Raw genomic sequence first — 15,346 nt, 5'->3', positions numbered from 1 at the left:
GGACGGGGACAAGACTCGGAGGAGACATGTTTCATGAAGGGCGTGTGTCTAGAATACATAAAGAACTCTCACACCTTACAACGCAATCATGAGACAAACACCCCAGTTAAAAATCTTTGAACAGACCGTTTACAAAAGAAGATGTCTAATTAGACAGTAAATAAAAAGATGTTCGACCTCAATGGTCCTCAGAGAAATACAGGGTTAAGCTAAAATGTGTTTATAGGGGAGTGTGTTATGTAGAAGAATTTAGACCATTTCTCTGAAGTCACTGGTTTTTTTCTGTTTAGCTTTCTCTAGTAAAAATCATATTTGGAACGATTTTAAACTGTTGGTGAGTGTGAAGCATTTACTTACTAAGAAGCTTTTTCCCCCTCCTTAATCCTGCTTGAAATGCTTATTGTGGATCGAGATACAAAAGAGTAGTTCCCAAACGTGAGCATATATGTGAAAACACGGGTTTCTGGTTCCATACTAGATGTAAGGAACAAGATTCTGGGGCTGGGACCCTGGACACTGCACTTCTTATAAGCATTTAGGTGATTAAGGTGTAAGCAGAACATAAACAATTCTTTAAGAAACATTGGGCCAAAGAGTACCTTTTGTTTAAGTAGTAACTGCCCCTAGGAAAACATCTTGAATTTCCTAGTTTAAACAAAAGTTCCAAGAAGGCCTCTACTTTATTTGGGAGCTGGTTGCTGAACTTTGATCTGACAGTTCTCCAAAGAGCACAGACCATGTCCTGTAAGGTGTCTTGTCTCCCTCTAGTTGTTCCCCAGCTTCAAGTCAGGAACAGTCTGTTCATCTCTCTCTCCAAATAAATAGTTAATATTTTAGTGCAAATGAAAACATTGCATTGAGACTTTCAAAATAAATACCATCCCTGCAGAAAGCATAAAATCATGCATTTTATTATTATAAAATCTCAGATTCTGTTTTTTTGAAATTGCCAAAGGGTACCGTTTTTCATACTGCTTCTTCCCCCTTTATTTTTCAATTTTTTGGATTTGCAAACATTTGCTTTCTGTTAATCACTAAACAATGTCATGCCCTTCTAAATAAACATAGTAATTCCCTTTCAGTCAGTATGGATACATGACAGTTATGTTATTGAATTTTTAGTTTTATTAAAATAAGATTATACCTATGCCAACTTTTGTTGTAGCTGCTCAAATATTAAGCTGTTTCTTAAATATAGATCTGCCATTGCTTTGAAAATCTGCATTTATTTAGGAGGGAATTTTCTTTTATATTTTTTTCCCTCTGTCTCATATTCTGTGGTCATGCTGTAAATATCACAGTAACAATTGGTGGACACCACTTCTTGGAGCGTTTTATGGACTGTCTCAACCGACACAGGGCATGAAAAAGGAAAACAAGAATTGGAGGTTGAAAGGAAGAAATAGAATTGTTGTTACTTGCAGATGATTTGTCTACAAAGATCGGTCAACATAGTGGTTATTTTGGCAGCACATACAGTGACGGAAAAATCTAAGAGCATCTGTATACAAACTATTACAATTAATTCACCAGTGACCAGGTCTGAGATCAGGACACATAATCAGTAACATTTTCATACTAAGCAGTAACCATGTATATCCAGCTGCCTACTCGACATCTCCACCGAGATAAGACATTGCAGATTTAAATGTCTAAAACAATCCCCTTGAACATGGACCCATCTACACCCCTTCCAACCCACTCCTCCCATGTCAACGCTGTGTGTCCAGTTTCTCAGGCCAAACTCTTAGACTCAAGTCATCCTTGATTCCTGTCTTTTCCTTCACACCTGTGGTCTGCAGCTTCCAGATACATTCGTAAAAGCGCCGCTTCTCACCAGCCGCCCGTGCAGTCAGCCTTGCTCACGTCCAGCCCTCTGGTCTGCTTGCTGCATGGCTTAGGGGCTTCCACTTCGGGGCGCCTCCGTCTGCACTTCACACGGCAGCCAGAATTAACCTTTTCACATGTGTCAGACCATGGTATTCCTCGTGCAAAACACTGTGGAGGCTTTTGTTATGTTTATAATAAAACGCAGACTCCTCCAAGGAGACCTGGCCTTTGTGCCTCTGGTCGCAGCGCCTCCCTCCTCCCGGCCTCTTCTGCATTCTGGCCGTGTCCGCCTCTGTCCTCAGGAGGCCAAGTGCATCCTCCCCCCTTCCCAGATCCCCACCGTTACAGTCTCCGCTCCAGGGTCCCTCCCAGAGAGGCCTTCTCTGATCCTGCTGTGTGTGATTTGTCTTTGTGTGTCCTACGTCATCACCTCCTTTGCGCCTTGCTGGGATGTTAGGGCCGTGCTCTGGCTTGTTCCCAGAGCCCCAGCAATGGACAGCCCCTGGCATTCAGTCTGTTTGTGTTCGATGAACAGGATTTATTTTTTTTACCTTGTATGGCCACGTTATACATATTCCATATTGGGATATAGACTCTCAGTTCTGTGGCAGATAAAAACTGTACCTTAATTTCCTTTGTGTCTGGCATGTGTTTATATGTGAATTACTGACTCACACACATTTACTATATGCATTATATTTTTTCCCCTTGGTTGGATTAAGATTTTGTGGAAGTTTGGTTTTCACACCATTAGAACTGATGAGCTGATCAGTATCTCTTGTTTAAAGGAGCCAGGTGTCCTATTATAAGATGGCTAAAAAGAACCGAGATCAAGAGTGGATTCTTACCCCTTACTGCACGTGGCATCTGTCTTGTGAGGAATTGTGCCTTCTCTGTCCCAGTGTCTTTGGTTCTTTGCTTCAGAAAAGTAGAATTTTATGTTTGGTGTTTTCCTTGTTTGTGTTTGTCATCTTTTGTTTGCCATATATAGAGGGATTATTATCAAGCAGCACTGAGGACTCCTCTGAATTGGTCCGGCTGAACACACCTTTGAGCTTTGTTACTTCTAGCTCATTTATTCCACTACTCAGACTGTGTAATCTTTATCGCATCGAGTTAAAGCTAACTTCCTGTATGTTCATATTCTGTATGCCCTTTTCTATTTCATGCATGTCCTCTGTTTCCTGAATGAAATCACTGTATCATTTTGAAGCTTGTGTTCCTGTGAATTATGGTAGTGATGAAAATAATCATCTCACAAAGGTGAGGTTTGTTCTTAGTCATTTTTTAAAATGCAACAGAAAGATAAACATCCGCTATTTAGAAACTTCAGTGGCTGACTGAATGTCTGACCTACTCCATGCGGAAACAGATGACTATAGGTGTGTGGGCCCCACCCCCGCCCAGGGGCCCCCGGTCATTTATACTTTACATCGCTGTGAGGTCATAGTGATGTCTAGGAGGTTTGCTATTCCAAAATCTGTTTCAGTGGGAAGTTCTAATATCAGATGGGATAGTTAGAAATGATGCAAGTATTTAGTCCAAGATGTCATGCAGCAGTGTGTTCCACACAGATTAAAAAGATATTTCAGTTCTTAGAAATTTCTATCCCAAAATTCATTTTTATTTAGTTCCTTTGCCACTCTAGTTACAATGTCATTATGTTTATTCTCTATATATATTATCTGCCAAGTATGTTTAGTTGCACTGTTTGTTCTTCATTGTACACGTATCAAAAAATCCAGGTGAGCATATAGGTATATTGTTATCAACTATGTTGACCAAAATAAATTGCAACATTCAATCTACCCGAGCATTTTCTGTGTTCGCATACCTTTCAGTAGGAAAACTGACTCCTATTTTTTCTTTACATTTTTAAAAAACACAACAATTTTTTATTTTCTCGAATGAAAAAAAGTAATGCACATTCCTGATAGAACATCAGACTCCACTTTTTGTAGTGATACTTTCTCATGACAACATTTAAGAGTCTGGTTTTGGTTTGGGAAAATACTGTGAATTACTTCTGAGTTGTTTTCTTTTTGCTTGCAGTATATCTCTGTACCGGGGTAATTGCAGACCTATACGATTTGAACCACCAATGCTGGATTTCCATGAACAGTAAGTTCACAATGTTCAGACCATAGTTTCCCGTTAAACTGTTCCATGTATTAATATTTTATTTGTGCATTTGTCTTGCCTTTTGCCTGTGTTGTCTGTACGAGAAAATTAATGTTCATGTCGTCAGGGACACAAATGATGTTGAGTATGGTCTGCAAATGGGAAGAAATATTACAACGCTAACATATAAATTTAACTTTAGAAGTTTGAAAATTACCCACATATTAGAGTCTGGTTCAGAGGATCTAATCTTCAGACCCAGTATACAGTATAGGTCACCTTTTCTGATGAGCACTGCATTTCCATTTTTATTACTTAAATGTTTCCTTGTGGCTACAGAGGATATATTATTTATTTGTTTGATGCATATGCTTTTCAAGTTTGTACATCACCAAGTAAATAGTACTGTCAGCCCAGAAAGGCAAACAGACGCAAACCCTATAGAAAGACACGACTCGGCCGCAGCCTTGCCTCCTCAACCATGCATCAGGCTCACCTCCCACTTCTCGTCTCAGTTTGCACATTGCACTGAGGGGAAAACAAGTCTTCAGCCACATTGGGTTCCACCCCAACTTAGCAAGTGGATAAAGAGAACATTTTAAATGGTATCTCTGCTAAAGAAAGCAGTGTCCCTTGGTAAATTAGCAAAGAATTCAAAAGGAAAGTGGGGTGTGCAGTGGGAGGTGGGGGGAGGCCATATGTAAATCTTTTCTGATTCAGTAAATGAAAGCTGTAATTTTCTTTAATGTTGTCAAAGCTGTATTTAAACATGTCTCACTATAGTAAACATAAGAGGTTTAAATAATTTATTTATAATTTCAAACCTAGCATCATCAAATACATGTGCTTGTACAAAACCATGGTGATGGAGTGGTTAGCGTTAGAAGTAGGAGCTGTCTGATAGCAATTCCGTCTTTTCAGGAGGTTATAGTCTCACAGAGATTCTCATGGATTTTTGGGGTGGGAGGGCGGCGAGAAGTTGGCACACTACTTTGTGCACTTTAGATGGTCAGTATTTGGGAATAGGCGTTATGTGGGTAAAATTGACTTGTGTGCGTGAGGTTAGCAGACCGTGATGTTCAGATAGGAAATATATCACTATTCTGCCCTATAAAACAGGTTTAGGTACAGTGTTGAGATTGCAAGAACAATAGAGTTCCTAATCCAGTCACAATAATTTATCACCTATAGTCTCCTATTAAATGCGAGATATTTAATGAAATATGGCATGTATCCTGATCTTAGCAAGAGCGTTTATTATTTTTAAAATAATGATTTTTTGCTCCAGTAAAATTTTCTTTGAGTATGTCCCCTCATTCTCAAGTGGCTCAGAATAAAAGCAGGTAAACTCCTTTCTAAGATTATGGCATGAGCAGTATGAGGGTACGTGGGCATTATGAGAGGGGGACAGAGGAGCTCGGTGCACAATACCAAGATTTTTAGTCTAAAATAGTGAGTATCTTTACTTTGAAAAGCTTAGCAGTAACCATTCTAGAGAGATTGTTTCCAAAGTTATATCCAACTGTTTTTCACTTCAGTCTTTGTTGTTTTGAGGGAGTTTTGCAGATTTCATGCATCCCTCGAGATAAAGACATTTTCAGGTATACAAAATACCTGACTTGGAATTGAGAATTCCTGTTCTAAATTACCCGTCCATCAGCCCCTTAAATATTTAATGGAGAAATCGAGATAACAGTCCGCAAGTTTCTGGACCGGCAGCTTTATCATGGCTCTTCAGGAAGAGATGAGAGCTGTGGGGCTTCTTCCTTCCCCTCCCCACATGCGCGTGCACCAGTGCGGATGGCTCAAGGGTTTCATAGGCATCCCCCTCAAAGTCCATATCTGGACCCTTAAGAGCTAGTGAGGAATTCCGCCCCAGGCCACAGGTTATTTAATCACCACTGCAAAACTTACTGGGGATTTGCTTACCACACAGCAGTGTGTATCCACTGTAGTAAACTTGGAAAATGCTTATCAGGAGGAAAAAGAAAGCAAAACGTTACCTACAGTTCAGCCACTGAAAAGCATGAACATGAGCTTGTATCCCTTAAGTTCTTTTTCTATGTGTGTTTGTTTATTGAGTTATAAAAACATAATCATATTTTCTGAACATAAACTATTTTGTAACCTGCTTTCTAAACATAATCTATTGCACATTCTTTTTTCTTCCACTGAATTTTCTGTTACATTACTTTTTGGTATCAGAGAACATCAAGTTTTGTGGATATATTTGTTAAATTGATTTTTTTTTTAATTGAAACTTTTTGTTCTTATAATCAGTGCTGAAACTAATTATTTAAATACAACTCTGACTGTTTGCTCAGGAGAGAGTCCTAAAAATGGAATTGTGAGGTGAAAGGATATGCATAATATAGAGGTTTTTAGTTAGTCAGGCTAGAGAATAATTTGGTGTCATGAACAAGGAGAACTGACAGGAGGATTAAATGAATTAATCTATGACTAGAGAGGAAATAAATGGGATTTCTTTAAGAGACTGGTGCTGGTCTTGGAGAAATCTGCTGAGCTGAGAGAACACAGGAGGTCTGCTGAGAACGTGCGAATGGAGAGATGAGCTCCAACACAAACCAGGTCAGGTAATACAGTGAAGAGGGTTGCGGACAGGAAAGCATGTAGTAGTCACACTCTGCCCCCTGAAGCAGCAGATGCACGTGCTGCTCCAAATTAGAGGGAACAGGAATAGAAGAAAACCATCCTCCCATGATATTAAGCTCTGCTGTGTCCGGTCTGGGTACACCGCACAGGGTTAGTTTTACCTCATGAATGTAGAAGTGGATCTTATAAAAGTAGGAGTTGAGGTAGATGGGTTCAGTTAGAGACATGGCTGCTGTCGGAGGTCATGTGCACATGCAGGCACGTGTTTGCATGTGTGGAGTCTCCACGAGAAGTCAGCTCACACCACTGTGGGAGCGAGGTCAGAACGCCTGGTGGGCAGGGGCAGGCAGAGGAAGGGAGGATGTTGAGTCGGGCCGGTCCCCAGGGCACGGGCTGGCGGGACATCCAGGGGCACATCCTGAGGAAGCGAGCACTGGCAGAGCCAGCTGCTGTTGGAGTCTCTTAGCTCAGGCGGGGCCTAAGCTCTCTTTGAAAGGCCCACCTAGGACAATCACCCTTTTAACTAACTTAAAGTCAGCTGATTAGTCCTGCACAGTGAGAGTTGTGGGGAGCTATAGGGAGCGAGGAGGGCGGCGCAGGGTTAAGAAAGAGCAGCCAAGAATAGTGTGCAAGCGGGGCCAAGGGACTCCAGCCTCAAGGACTGAGCCCCAAATCGGCCTAAGGTGCGCGTAGCTTTAGGTATTTATTACTTAGGTGGGGAAGTAAAGGAGATAAAGCTTGTCAAACTCACGGTCTGTGAATCCCATACATCATAATAAGAAACTGATTCAAGCCAATCACCCTTGCCTGCAGGCAGCTGAACTGTAAGTCTCAGGATGTGTGTACTTCCCCACGGGACAAAACCTTTATGCATATGAATAGATGGAGAGCACGTCACTGAATCTCTTCCCCTGCAGGGTGTGGGAAGGAATGCAGCCACAGAGGCAGAGGCTCTACTTAGCCAGGGGTAGGTGGGGGGCTGTGCCCACCTCTATGAACCCCGTGGGTTCTCCTGTTGGTCCCCACATGGCTCCGCCTGGTTTGGGTTGCCCCCTCCATGGGGAGTCTTACCCGTCATTGGCTGACCAGCCATCCTCCTGGGGCCAAACAGGGAGATATAAGGTGCAAGCACAAAAGTGAAGCAAAATCCCTGAAAGGATCCGTCTCACAGACTCTCCTTTCTTTAGGGGCAGGTATGAGGAGACAGACGGTTAGGCTGCTGCGTGGCAAGAGATTAGGGGCTTTAAATGTGTGCAAAATCTCTTCCCAGCAGCACTCAGTGTTTGAGAACTGGGAGAAGGTGTGTAGATGCTACCCCATGGCTGCTGCCCCTCCACCTTCCAGCTCTCGGGAGGGGCTGTGCCTGGGAACCCACCCTCAGCAGGAGTTGACCAGAAAGGGAATCTGGGGGCTGTGGTTCAGCCCAACCAATTGATTGTCACAGAGCCACTATAGGAATGGAAATGAAGAGGTTCCTAAATTTAGAACTTTGCACTCTGGAAAATCAGAGGGGTGTGAATAAAAGAATTTCCCTGGCATTGTGTACTTTTAGGACAAACAAAATGAAGTTGTACATTTTCACTGCAGAAAGTAAATTATCAGTGGGTCAGGAAGGAAGTGATTGCTAAAGGAAATCAGATGTGTTAGGACATATCCTCTTTTAAAGTACTTGCGTGTTTTTTTTCTTCCTCACTATAAGAAGCAAAAAACTTAGTTGATTGAAATTTTTTCCTGCATTGACTACTTTGCTTTCTGCCTCCAAAAATTCCTGCTTTCTTCAATGACTGTTAAGATGATAGCATTAAGAATGTTACTAGGATAAGAATCATATATCTCCATTCAGAATAACCTCTCTTCCTGCCTGTTAGTTACCTAGTCAACGTCTCCTCCCGCCCCCTTTTTGTTCCTACAACCCCAGTGTTTTCAGCCATCCAGCCCTTAGGAAAAGTGGCCCTGCTCCCCGCTTGGGGAATCCTGATAAATACATGGCAGTTGTAATCATCCCGTTCTTGTTTGTGATCTGTTCAGGGTAGATGTGACTCCTTCTACCAGTGATGTGAGCTCAGGTCTACTAAAGGGTTCCTGGGGGAGGATTTTCTTTTCATTCTAAAAAATAGGTAGAAGAAAGAAATCCCTCCCTTCGTGCTGGGCACTGCCTGCACATGAGGCCTGGGGTGGGCCCTGTGGCAGCCCTCAGTCACAAGTGCTAGTTTGAGGCAAAGCCAGCAGGCAAAGCTTGTCACAGGAAAATGAACACAATTTGCACCCTCGACCATGTTATCCAACTGCTGAATTAATCAGCCCAGAACACCCACCTTCAGATCTTTTTGTGAGGTGACACTTACTAGTCTTGCTTTCCTGATGTAAGGTACATGGCCTGCTGACGTGGCCTCCTCTCAGTGTTCTGTCCTCTACCTTGTGATCCCCTCTCTGTTTCCCTCCTGTGTCCAAGGCTCCTTTTTCTTCGTCTCAGGATTCCGCTCCTGTCTGTCCCCTAACGGGCTGCTTCTCTTTCCTTAGCCCTTTTCGACCAACTCCCCAGTTTCTTACGAGGTGCTTTCCTCCAGTTCTGTGGTGTATGCCTGTGTTCCTCCCTCCCCCATTACTCGCTCATCTAGAGTCCCCAATGATACCTTAACCTTGTGTCTGCTTCAGTATTTCCAGTCTGAATGGTGCCAACCGGTCACCAAAACCCGAATCCTAAAGCTTCCTGGGTTCCTTCCTGCCCTCAAAGCACCCGTCCCCTCCCCCACCACATCTGTTCTCAGAATCCTGTCAGTTTGTCATTCCGCTCTTGTCTGACCCTCACTGCTCCCTTTCTCCTCCTAACTGAGGCCCTTGTCACTTCTCATCTAGACTGTCACCCCGTACTTGCCGTTTCCAGTTTACGATCTGTACTGTCAACAGAGAAATCTCTTTACTATCCATCACTCCTCCCCACAAAATCCTTTAATGGTTTCCTAATGTCTTCAGGATAAATGCTAAATGTCTTAACATAGAATCTGCCCTTTGTTTTCTCATATGCCACCCCACACTAAACCATACCTGTGGGGAACTGTTTGCCGTGTTCTGAAATATGGATCTTTCTAAGATCGAGGCATGTTATACATACTTTAAGAGTCTCCCTATAAAATGAATTTTTATGGGAGCTTTCTTACAGTCAGAAAAGTAGAAAGAACAGATCGTCAATGCACTGATAACCGAAATTCAGTAACTAACATTTTGCCGTATTTTACTTCATATTTTTGTTGATTTTGAATCATTTGCAAGTGGCGGACGTAATGCTGTTTCCTTTCTGTATTCTTCAGCACACATTTCCATGTAGATGGACATTCTACATGAGTACAGTACCATTGCTGGTATTGTAAGCAAACTAACAGTGATTACAGAGTGACTGTCCCTCTGTTTCGGTAGTTACTTGGTTCTCAGGGACAGAAATCTCACTGAGGAGAGGTGAGGCAGAAGTGAGCGTGCTTTGGAAGGGACACTGAGGCCTACAGGGAGGCCCAAGGTGCAGGTGGCACCCGGCACACTGGAGCCACGTTGTCCCAGCCCAAGCCTCCTCTTGGTCTCTTCTCGCTGCCTCTTGGCACTGGCTTATTCTCCCCACTACCAACAGTCTTTCCAACAGTGTGAGGACAGGTCACTCACTACTCCTCAGACTCACGTTCTGTCATCTCCCTCCATCGGAGAAGAATAGCTTCTTTTTCTTTAGTTTGAAGATTCGCAGGAATAGTGCAGTGATCACCCTGGCGTAGAGCAGGTGTCCGCCCCGCCAGTCAGACGAGGCCACGTGGGAGTGGTGTTGTCCCTGTGTGCCCCCCAGAGAAGAGAAATCCTACAGCGCGCAGCTCCCAGTCCTGTTGAGTCCCTGACAACCTTCGTGCTGCAGAGTGTCACCCTCCTCTGTAAAGCCAGCATCCCCTTCTCTCTGCTTCCGCGGTGTTGTGCCCACCCACAGTAGTGGGATGCATCCCCATCCAAAATGTGGTTCAGATGTCAAGAGTGATGATGTCGCATGTACATGCACCGCGAGAGGAGGAAAAGGTTTATTATACTCACATAACGAAGCTTTCTGGGGAGAGCAGGGGGGCTCCCAATCAGGTCTGAAAAACGGTTTGAGAGAGCAGAGAAAGGAGACTGGCTTGGCTTTGGTTGTGGTTAGGGCGGGAGGTTGGGTGGGCATATGTGGTTTGAACGTGTCACTAGATCCAGGAGGGAAAGTGTGCAGGCTTTCTTCCTGGTTTGCCCAGATGTGGGGCGCAAGGAGAAAGGGACATTGTGGGGCCTGAAAACTGGCAGCAGTCAAACATCAAAGATGGAGTTAGATTCTTCGTTACTCATGGCCTCTTCTCCTGACTTCTGTCCAGGCACTGGTCTTCGCTGCCCTACTAGACAAGGCTATCGACATCAGTACACACTGTTTATCTATGTATCTCTGGCACACGTGCGTGTTACATGCAACACTTACACATAGTACGTAAGTCTGTCATGATTCCCTGTTGAACTTTGCTAAATCGGAAGTCACCCTTTGCGGTGTCTGGAAGAACTTGAACTTGAATGAAATTTAATTCTCCATGTCGTGTCTGATTGCCGTCCAGGGCCTCGAGGAGGGTTCCAGGCTCTTGAGCAAGAATGCAGCTGGAGTCCTGGCCACCCATTACCCTGATCGTCCCTGCAGCCCCCCAGAACGTTCTTCATAGTCAGTTAATCAAACTGACTTTCGTCAGAAACAGGCTTTCTTTGTTTAGATCTGTTCTTTAATTCTTCCTCTTGACCCCTTGCCCCTTTCTCCCTTTCCCTCTCCTCTTCTTTTCTTCCCTCCTTTCCTCCCCTTGACAATTGGCTGGAGCAACCTGGGGATGACCACCTCTCCCCTTCCTCCCACCTGTTATTCATACCAGTGCTGTTAAATACTTTCTTTTTCCACAAGAACTCCGTTTTTCAAACTTATTGCAGACTGTTAAAAATGCTTTGGGTGGAAACTTGGTTTACTGAGTACAGGTTAATATAATAAAGTGCAGAAAAACCTCGATTTCAAGTCTAAATAGAGACTTAATGGCTTAAAGAAAACGGGAATTGAATAACTCGCTAAAAATGGAGGTCTTTATTGTCAAGTTCAGTTCAGCTCAGTTCATGAAAGGCATCTCTCCCCGTTATCACTTTTTGGTACTCCAAGAAAATCAGGTAGGCCCTCTTGTCTAAAGACACATTTGGTACCTTTTAGCTTTGTAGTTTCTACCTGTTCCGCCAACACCCCAGTTCAGCCTTCAGTCTGTGTGTCTGAAAGGTGGTTGGGTTTTGCGGAGATGGAGGACACCGATAATGCTTGTTGATTTTGTGCAGCTTCCTGCCACAAGCTATGCTATTGAGAGTGCTGCGTCACTGTCATTCATAAGCCCCATCCCCAGGCAATTGCTCAGCTACCTTTTCATCTGTCTCTGGCATTGCGTGTCACCTTTCTGTGCCATCAGGAAACCTGCCGTTGACCACAGCATTGCAGCTAGTTTCTAATGCATACTGTGTTTCCCCGAAAATAAGACCTAGCCAGACAATCAGTGCTAATGTGTCTTTTGGAGCAAAAATTAATGTAAGACCCGGTCTTATTTTACTATAAGACTGGGTATAATATAATATAGTACAATATAATACCGGGTCTTATATTAATTTTTGCTCCAAAAGATGCATTAGAGCTGATGGTCTGGCTACGTCTTATTTTTGGGGAAACACAGTAGCTGCTCCTTCCTATTCTTTTGCACCTCAGACTCTTCTACAGTATGACTAGTCAGTAGCTTTGCCTGAGCTGTGCAGAGAACAGCCTATATATGTGATTTGGCTTGGTTTGTCTATAAATAATTCGCACTGCCCCCTTTGGCCCTCCTGTCTTTGAAGCAGCTCCTAATGGAAACATGCAGGACTGGCCCTGGCAGGCAGTGGAAATCTTTGTTTTATTTTTAAATCTACCTCTTTAGCCAAGCAGTCACACGTGCTGCTTACAAAAGGCAGGATTCTAAGATGGTCCCCAGATTCCTGGCCTCTGAGGTGCACATGCCTTCTCCCGATTGTATTCAAACGCGAACCTGGGTGTTGCTGGAAAAAATTTGAAAATGTTACAGTCCCAAATCAGTTGACCTTTAAGATAGGGAGGTGATCTGGGGACCTGACCTGATCCACCTGCTCCCTCTCGGAGCTGTCTGAAGCTGTCAGAGACAGAAATGTCAGAGATTCGAAGTGTGAGAGGCATTTGATGCGAAGGAGCTTCTTGGTGCTGGCTTTGGAAGCGGAGGCGGCCCTATAGCAGCAGACTGGGAGCAACCTACATTTTACCCCCTACCTGGAGCAGCTTAGGAGACAACTTTGAGCTTCGGTGAGTGAGGCCCTGAGTAGATAAGCCAGTCACACTGTTTTATACGTGCTGGACTTTTTTTTTTTTAAAGATTTTTTTTTTATTGGGGAAGGGGAACAGGACTTTTTTTATTAGAGAACAATGGTCAAATTGTTGTCCTTTGAATCTTAGTTGTGGAGGGTTCTGAACGTTCAGCTTCAAGTTGTTGTTCTTTCAGTCTTAGTTGTGGAGGGCGCAGCTCAGCTCCAGGTCCAGTTGCCATTTTTCTAGTTGCAGGGGGCGCAGCCCACCATCCCTTGCGGGAGTCGAACCGGCAACCTGTGGTTGAGAGCCCGCACTCCAACCAACTGAGCCATCCAGGAGCTCAGCGGCAGCTCAGCTCAAGGTGCCGTGTTCAATCTTAGTTGCAGGGGGCGCTACCCACCATCCCTTGCGGGACTCGAGGAATTGAACTGGCAACCTTGTGGTTGAGAGCCCACTGGCCCATGTGGGAATCGAACCGGCAGCCTTCGGAGTTAGGAGCACGGAGCTCTAACCGCCTGAGCCACCGGGCCGGCCCATGTGCTGGACTTTTGACTTAAAGAATTGTAAGATAATAAGGGGTGTCACTTGAATCCTTCATGTTTGAGGTGGTTTGTTAAATAGTGAAGGCTAACGTAGTGCTTGTATATTTACAAGTACATGGGTTACTTAGCACTTGACCTAAGTTTTCCATGGTTTGGTGTGACTTCTGTCTTCAGTCTCCCCCTTGGTCATGGGTTCTGCTCACATCACAGGGAACTCAGTAGAGGAGGGCGGGCGAGGAAGCTCTTCCCCAGAGTCCGTCAGCAGGTCTGTCCAAGGACAGCGCCCTCTGCCCCCTGTGCTGTGGGCTGCCCAGCTCCGGGAGGCCTGCCACCACACTAGCCTGCCAGCTCCTCACTGAGACCTTCCTTCGTTCTTGTTACTCCAGACTTCTTTGAACAACCTAAGCACATGGCCCTTCTCCTCTGACCAAGGGTTCATTTCTGCAGGGTGTGGCCCAGGGCCTTTCCTCTTAGATCCCTGTTAGAAAGGGAGTCTCTGCAAACAAGCCTTCTGCCCCGCTCTCTGCTGCCAGGCTTCTGGAAGCTCCCAGCTTGTTTCCTTACCCCCAGGCCCTCTGCTGCAGTGCGCCATCTTCCGTTGTGTCCTCTTAAAGGATCTCCCAGATTACTTGTCCTCTCATACCCTGTCTTCTTCCTCTGAACTGAGATTGAGGGCACAGAGGTGGTGGAGGAAACACATGAAGCAGGAACTCAGGAAGGTGCACGCTGGTTGTCAGCTGCCTGCAGGACACCTCATTGGCAGAGCACATTTGTTGAAGAAGGCACATCATCAGTGCGTTTCCAGAATTTAAGGGGAGCATTTTTATTTCTGTGACTGTTATGCTACTTACATGTTTACATAAAGCTTGAGGAAGAAGAATTTGATCTTCCATGCTCTCTTTACACAGCTTCTCCCTGCAGCATCATGGCCATAGTTTGAGGCCCCAGCTGGATCTGTGCCCACTTCCTTAGTGGTGTCATGGTCCTGTGACCCCACCTGGGAGTGAGGAGCCAGCTCCTGAGAAAGTCTCCCCTCAAGGCAAGAGGAATTCCATACACTGGGGGCTCCTGGCTCCGAAGAGCTTTGAGGGCACTCATCTCCCTGCTTCCTCACCCTGAATGTGTTGTTACAAACCTCCCTCTGGGTACCCCTCAACCCCTTCCTCAGGACCCAGTCGTGGCCACAGGAAGATGCTGGCCCTCGTGACGGCCAGGCAGGGTTCTGCCTCTCTGAGTAGAGCAGGGGGTGTCTCCTGAGGGTTCCGCCTGGCCCGGGCAGTCTGGATTCAGCTGCTCTCTGCTGGGAGCTAAGAGAGCTCAGCTTCACATCACCCCACTTTGCCAGGGTGGCAGGCCCGCCCTTCGTGGTGCTGGGCGCTCAGCAGGGATCGGTCGGCTTGAACCGTAAGCACAGCACACTGTCAGCATACCTGAGACTCTCCAGCTGGCCTGAAAGCCTTAGAGCTGTGTTCAGTGTTCACAAAGCACAGTGAAGAGTTCCCATCCACATCGTGTTTGGAACTTATGCACATGACCCTGACTTTTTGGGTAATATGGAAAAAAGATATTGTTACTCCATTTTAGAAAAAAGATGAAATGCTTAAAATAATTCAAGATTCAATAGTAGATGAAGCTGTAGAAGATGAATAAAGCACTGGTAAATTAAATTTTCATGCTGTTTTAGATGACACTGACACTTCATAAACCCTTTTGATCAAGAATTACTTCATCTTTTTTTTAAATTTTGGGTCTTCCCCATTATTTTTGCCCATATTCTTTAAATATTATATTTCTACTTTCCATTTTCCAAATATCAATACTTCTATTTATACTCTACATATCTGTATTTTTCCTTTCATTTTATAGCTTT

General features: G+C 44.6%; 1 protein-coding gene across 3 annotated transcripts in view; it reads left to right on the top strand.

Annotated features, from left to right (window-relative positions):
* The window catches only part of TMEM131 (transmembrane protein 131), a 177,921-nt gene that overhangs the window by 68,751 nt on the left and 93,824 nt on the right, over nucleotides 1-15,346 (top strand). For all 3 annotated transcript variants that reach the window (XM_019716512.2, XM_019716511.2, XM_074332565.1), the window contains exon 4: nucleotides 3,883-3,951. In XM_019716512.2, the coding sequence (XP_019572071.2) occupies nucleotides 3,883-3,951 (69 nt within the window). The remainder of the gene's footprint in view (nucleotides 1-3,882; nucleotides 3,952-15,346) is intronic.

This window comes from Rhinolophus sinicus, linkage group LG05 (genome assembly GCF_036562045.2).
Source record: "Rhinolophus sinicus isolate RSC01 linkage group LG05, ASM3656204v1, whole genome shotgun sequence".
In the NCBI taxonomy this organism is placed as follows: domain Eukaryota; kingdom Metazoa; phylum Chordata; class Mammalia; order Chiroptera; family Rhinolophidae; genus Rhinolophus; species Rhinolophus sinicus.
The sequence above is the reverse complement of the archived record's forward strand: the minus strand, read 5'-3'. Positions and strand labels throughout refer to the sequence as shown.